Here is a 6,553-nt window from a genome sequence, read left to right as displayed (position 1 = left end):
TATACATGGGTCACCCACCATGGATTGGCACCATAGGGGACTTTGCTTTTTGCTAGTAGCTAAGATCTTCAGGATATACCTGGATTGAAACTCCTCATGAGTTGGGCTTGTTTCATAGATCATTTTCTGATTCGATCTATATCCTAAAGGAACCATGGAAATGATAAGACTTCACACAGATTACATTGATTTTTATAGTTAAATTAGGGGAAGTTCTCATTACACAATGACTGCCATTTAAACAGTCATTCGCTCTGGCTGTTCACATCACCATGCAAGAAAATGTTGTAAAACACAGTTATTTTTTATTATACATCTTCAATCTGCTTTGTGTCATATACAAAAATAAACTCACAAGCGGAATATATAAGTTATTCCCTTTATAGAGCAGCGTAGGAAAAAAAAAAAAAAGGTCTGGGAAGAGAGGGAATATTATTTGGGAGTGGGGAGGGGGGTGGAATCATGGATATAAGCCCTTGTGGATTAATAAATGATATAATAATAACAAAATAAGCCCTTGTGGACACATTGTGGGATAGGGAGGATTGATTAATTCAGGGTGTACTATGATAAAGTGGAGCTCTTGGCGGGAGGGAGAGAAAAATCAAATGGGGAAGGGAAGGGATGGGAAGGGAAAGCAAGGGAAAGAGAAGGGGAAAGGGAAAGGAAGGGAGACAGATCAGTATATTAGGTGTATATAGGCCCTTTTAAAGCACCAAGAGTCAGAGGAAGCCATCACCCAGGACTTCATCATTGGTTTTACACCAGAGTGGATTCTGGAGTCTGCTCCTGTTCTGGCCTCTTATACGATGCTCATATTGTCCTCTTCACTGCCTCCAGTATTAGGGTGCTGCCTAGAAAAAGAGTTGTGAAGTTAAAGTATTAAGGACATCAGCATTGTATCTCTACCAGCACACAAAAGAAGAGAACCTGTCAAACATGGTGAAGACACTAAACAGTACACCCTGTGTTGGAAGCTCAGATAGTTTAGGACGGCATTTGTCAGAGGAGCCTTGACCTGACAGACCCGGCTGAGTGGTTTGAAGTGTATTTGCAGATCCTTGGAATAAAAACCTCCGTCACTGTTCATAAAGTGTAAGTAGGTTTTCTCTGCTGATTAGCTGGACTGAGTGCTGGAGAATATTTATATTGCTTGGTGGATTGTCCTGCTCATGTTCCCCTTTCCTGTACTGGTTCTAAATGTAATCTGAGATCCTCCCTTTGGCAGATCTGAAAACATCTGAATATTGGCAAAGCTTTTCCACTCTATTAGATAGATGAGTTCACTTGCAGGTAAAGGTATTGATTGCACACTTTACCTGTTAATACAAAGATCCCCAACATGCTTTCCAGCAGAATAAATACATACATACATACCAGTACATACATACATACATACCAGTACATACATACATACAAACATACATATATACCAGTACATACATACATACCAGTATATACATACATACCAGTACATATATACATACATATACACCAGTACATACATACATACATACCAGTACATACATACATACATACATACATACCAGTACATACATACATACCAGTACATACATACATACAAACAGAAAAAGTAGCTCTTTTAAATGCCCAGGTTAAAAACATAAAAATAGAGCACCAACATCACTTCCGGTCCGCTTCCTGATGCATTCTAATCCGGAACATAAACTGCGGCTCAGGGAATAGCTCCAGATCATTTGGACGCCCTCTTGGAGAGACCCAGGGAAGCTGTATGCTCGGTGAGAAGATCGAAGTTTCTGGGTACCTTATAGTGTTATTTGATAACCTGATTACATATAGTTATTTTTATACAGGCTGTCTGCTTGTGTTTCTCCTTGCAGGCTCAGGCGTCTATATCGGTTCCCTATACATCTTATGAGGACTTATGAAACTTTCTTTGGGAGTCCAAATTCTTATATGTCTGCTCTGAATGGTACATTTAATGGTAAGCTCTGTTTGTACTCTGGGGCAGGGGGTATAGCCCTGGCCATGTAGATCTGTGAGGACAAATGATTTTTTTCTTATTTAATGGGTTTATTTTGGAATACCTTCTCCTATTTCCAGTGACATACATGCACCAGACACGCCACCCCCCCCCCCACCCCCGGTTTCCTGTGTGTCTCCCATTCTCTTTTATCATACGAGATGGATATCTTTTTTGGAATATTAGCAGATAAATATGAATCTTATTGAACTTTAATACATTTGTAAAGGTATGGAAGTGATATCATGTATACTATATACTTGAATATACAGTATATGCATTGTCACACATTGGGGAACTGGAGAAAGTACAGAGAAGAGCAACCAAACTGATACGAGGCATGGAGGAGATCAGCTATGAGGAGAGATTAGAGGAACTAAATGTATTCTCTCTTGAGAAGAGGACATTAAGGGGGATATGATCTCCATGTATAATACATAAGGGGGGGGGATATGATCTCCATGTATAATACATAAGGGGGATATGATCTCCATGTATAATACATAAGGGGGGATATGATTTCCATGTATAATACATAAGGGGGGATATGATCTCCATGTATAATACATAAGGGGGATATGATCTCCATGTATAATACATAAGGGGGGATATGATCACCATGTATAATACATATGGGGGGATATGATCTCCATGTATAATACATAAGGGGGGGATATGATCTCCATGTATAATACATAAGGGGGGGATATGATCTCCATCTATAATACATGAGGGGGATATGATCTCAATGTATAATACATAAGGGGGGATATGACCTCCATGCAAATACATAAGGGGGGGGATATGATCTCCATGTATAATACATAAGGGGGGATATGATCTCCATGTATAATACATAAGGGGTGATATGATCTCCATGTATAATACATAAGGGGGATATGATCTCCATGTATAATACATAAGGGGGGATATGATCTCCATGTATAATACATAAGGGGGGGATATGATCTCCATGTATAATACATAAGGGGGGGATATGATCTCCATGTATAATACATAAGGGGGGATATGATCTCCATGTATAATACATAAGGGGGGATATGATCTCCAGGTATAATACATAAGGGGGGATATGATCTCCAGGTATAATACATAAGGGGGGATATGATCTCCATGTATAATACATAAGGGGGGATATGATCTCCATGTATAATACATAAGGGGGGATATGATCTCCATGTATAATACATAAGGGGGGATATGATCTCCATGTATAATACATAAGGGGGGATATGATCTCCATGTATAATACATAAGGGGGATATGATCTCCATGTATAATACATCAGTGGTTCATATAGTGAACTCGGTGTAGTTATTCCCCCTGAGGTCATCACAGAGGACAAGGGGGCGCTCTGTGCGTCTGGTAGAAAATAAATGTAATCTCCAAACACGGAAAGGTTTCTTCACAGTAAGAGCTGTGAGAATGTGGAATAGACTCCCTCAAGAGTTGGTTGTGGCCAGCTCAGTGGATTGCTATAGGAAAGTCCTGGATTCTTTCTTGGATACACAGAATATAACTGGATATAACATTTATAGGTAAATTTGATCCAGGGAACATCCGACTGCCTCTCTGAGGATCAGGAAATAATTTTTCCCCTGCAGGAGCAAATTGGATCGTGCTTTGCTGGGTTTTTGCCTTCCTCTGGATCAACTGTGGGTGTAGGATTATAACTATTTTGTTTGTGGTTGAACTGGATGGAATTTTGTCTTTTTTCAGCCAGACTAACTATGTAACTTTGTATAGATATGTGGGAATTTGCATATGCATGTGGTAACACACATGTGATTGAATGTTAGTAGTCGTATATACATACATATATATTTATTAAGGGTTGAGATTTTCAACTATCTCATTGATTATAAACATTATAATAGGTGGTTGGATATTTAAACAACTGTATTATTAGTTATATGTAATTACTGGTGTTAGGGTACAAAAGATCTTGTATAGGTTTGTGCATAATGTTTAATATGTAATAATTTGAGACCATTATAGTGACTTATCTATTGGTGTAGATCTGAGGTCCTGGGGAAGTTGGTTTCTCATGAAACGCATCAACCTGAAATCAATAGTCTCCAGGGACTTTACAATCCAAGTCACCATTGTTCATACAATCCACTGGTGTCTTTTCTTGGTGTTTTTAAAGATTTTGTTTGTTATATTTGTAATGTATAAAAATGACAGTGTATACATTTTTAAAGATAGTTGCTTTTGTTTGTTTTATCCACTGGCGATATATTTGAAGTCCCTTCTAAATAAACAGTTTTAGTAGTAATTTTTACAGGGATGACGTTCTCCAATGGGAGGTTGTACTATATCACTCACTTTCCCATTTACATTTATTACAGGACACCATAAGAGATCACATCAATAATTGGTAAACCTCAAATATATAATCTCTGCAAAACAGCCAGCAGGGCTGGAAAGTTCACTTATTACTTGTGCCATCATTTTGCCCCTTTTATGGTGATTTACTTACACTCGTGGTTTTTTATGCGTACAGCAATGAGGAAACCAACTGCGCAATAAAAAAGACCTTTTATATGAGAAAGATAAAAAAGAGAAATTGTTACTGAGAGAATGAAAAGTATATTTAATAAATGACGCAGAGATATCCCACACTTACATATTGCACGACTGGCTGATACCAATTCACATCCAATAATTCCAACACCATCACCAACAGAAGAGCGAGGAGGCCTGTCTTTGAGAAGTCCTGAAAGACAATTGTTATTCATTTTATTATTTTTTTTTCTCAATATTGATATATGTTTTCATTTGGATCTAAAGATTTTCTTCTTGTAACAACTGATAAACTCTCTCACTAACACCAGTTCTACCATTTGATACGATAGACCTTGTCTATCCGAGTCTTCAAAGTAAAGACTGTCCATATTGCCTCAGAGCGGCCAATGAGAGTAAACTTTACTGGGAAATTAAAGCTTGAATCCAATTGGCTGTCGTGGGGAAAAACAGTAATTTCTAACTTCAGAGGCCCCTCCCCTAATCCCCTCCCTAGCGCTGACTTTAAAGAGCAGCTCAGCTGATTGAGATGTGTTTGTTGAACCCAAGAGATGACACTGAGAATAATATGGAGGTTGCCAACACCGATCTCCTAGATGCGTGACTGTCGGGTTTACCCGTTGGTCTTACCTTTTTCATGAATCCATTTGCAGATAAAGAGTTCTGATTCACTGCCTACAGACTTGTTCCATGCCAGCAGCACCAGATACAGCTTTTTTCTCCAAGGGGTTCAAAGGGGGAAGGGTGCCACACTACAAGCCATAAGCCAGGAAGTAACGTCCATTTTATTGACCATGTCCAATAGTGTTCCCTTCAGGATGCCCTTCCTAATTATTTTAAGATGTTGCCAACCGTGCTGTTATGGGGTGACACCTACAGTATCTCCTAATTGTGATCCTGCATTGTCACCCTGTCACATGCTCCTCTGGTGAAAACTAAAAGTGGCCAAACTAGTACAAATTGCCCAAGGAAGCTAGGCTATAGTAATGCTGTGCAGCTGAAACTGTGGCGAGTGCATGTAGACAGGAAGTGGCTGAAGGAGGTTGGAGGAGATCAGATACAAAGATGGGAAAAGGGATGAATAAAAAAGGTGAAAAACGGATGTTACGTGGAAAAAAATCTCCGTATTGGTTTAAGATACATGGTGCACAGAGAAAATGACCTTTTATTCAGGTTTACATCTACTTTAACTCTGTAGCTTTACTGATTTCAAGCAGGGCTGGGAGAAGGTCATCTACAGACCAGGGTGAAGGTGCTAGATTGTTAAATGCCCCCCCCCCCAGATGTATGAGCCCCCCCCCACCTTTTTCCTAGCTTGAATCCACTCTCTCCAGTCCAAATCTAATAAAAAATCTCCCTCCTAGCACAATCCTCAATCCTAGCACAACCCCCCCCCCATTTCCCCTCGAAATCCTCAGTCCTAGCACAAATCCCCCCGATCGTCCCTAGTAGCACAAATCCCCCTCCCCCCCAAAAAAAGAATAAATTAACTACAATTATGTACATCCAATCTGACTGTATATGTTCAATACACTCGATTCTGGTCATTCGGGAACAATTTATATTATTATATTTACTCACCAATCTGGAGGGATGCCGGAAGTCAGAGAGCAGCAATGAACCACCAATATTAGATAATATCAAGGTAGCGCCCTATACACAGAGAAACAAAACAATATATTTACATTGTATCAGTATGGGTTTATTTACTGTATATACAATATTTATTGTATTTAAAGGGCTACCATGCCTAGAAGTGAAAACTCTGCATCTGGTGGATGATAAAGAAGTAGTCCAGGATCTTACATCTCTTGATGACTCTGGCAGGGAGATATCTCCATTTAAAGTGGTACTAAAGTTTTTGCTTTTAAAAAAAATTAATAAACGTCATACTTACCTGCTCTGTGTAATAGTTTTCTACAGAGCAGCTCTGATCCTTTTCTTTTTGGGTCCACCTGGCTCCACTCCTGGCTCCTCCCCCTTGACCAGTGCCCCCAATAG

At 39.3% G+C, this 6,553-nt stretch overlaps 1 protein-coding gene across 2 annotated transcripts in view; it reads right to left on the bottom strand.

Annotated features, from left to right (window-relative positions):
• Positions 1-283: 283 nt before the first annotated feature.
• LOC149451950 (uncharacterized) overlaps positions 284-6,553 on the bottom strand; it is a 46,548-nt gene continuing 40,278 nt past the window's right edge. Inside the window, exons 13-16 of one of the 2 annotated variants that reach the window (XM_089689905.1) lie at positions 6,134-6,205; positions 4,656-4,745; positions 4,509-4,565; positions 284-854 (exon numbers count right to left, since the gene is read on the bottom strand). In XM_089689905.1, coding sequence (XP_089546031.1) covers positions 4,521-4,565; positions 4,656-4,745; positions 6,134-6,205 — 207 coding nt within the window. In that variant the 3' untranslated portion in view covers positions 284-854; positions 4,509-4,520. The remainder of the gene's footprint in view (positions 855-4,508; positions 4,566-4,655; positions 4,746-6,133; positions 6,206-6,553) is intronic. The other variant, XM_089689906.1, reaches the window with a different exon arrangement.

This window comes from Staurois parvus, unplaced genomic scaffold (genome assembly GCF_062004578.1).
Source record: "Staurois parvus isolate SC_StPar_1 unplaced genomic scaffold, SC_StPar_1.0 ptg000503l, whole genome shotgun sequence".
Classification (NCBI taxonomy): Eukaryota; Metazoa; Chordata; class Amphibia; order Anura; family Ranidae; genus Staurois; species Staurois parvus.
The sequence above is the reverse complement of the archived record's forward strand: the minus strand, read 5'-3'. Positions and strand labels throughout refer to the sequence as shown.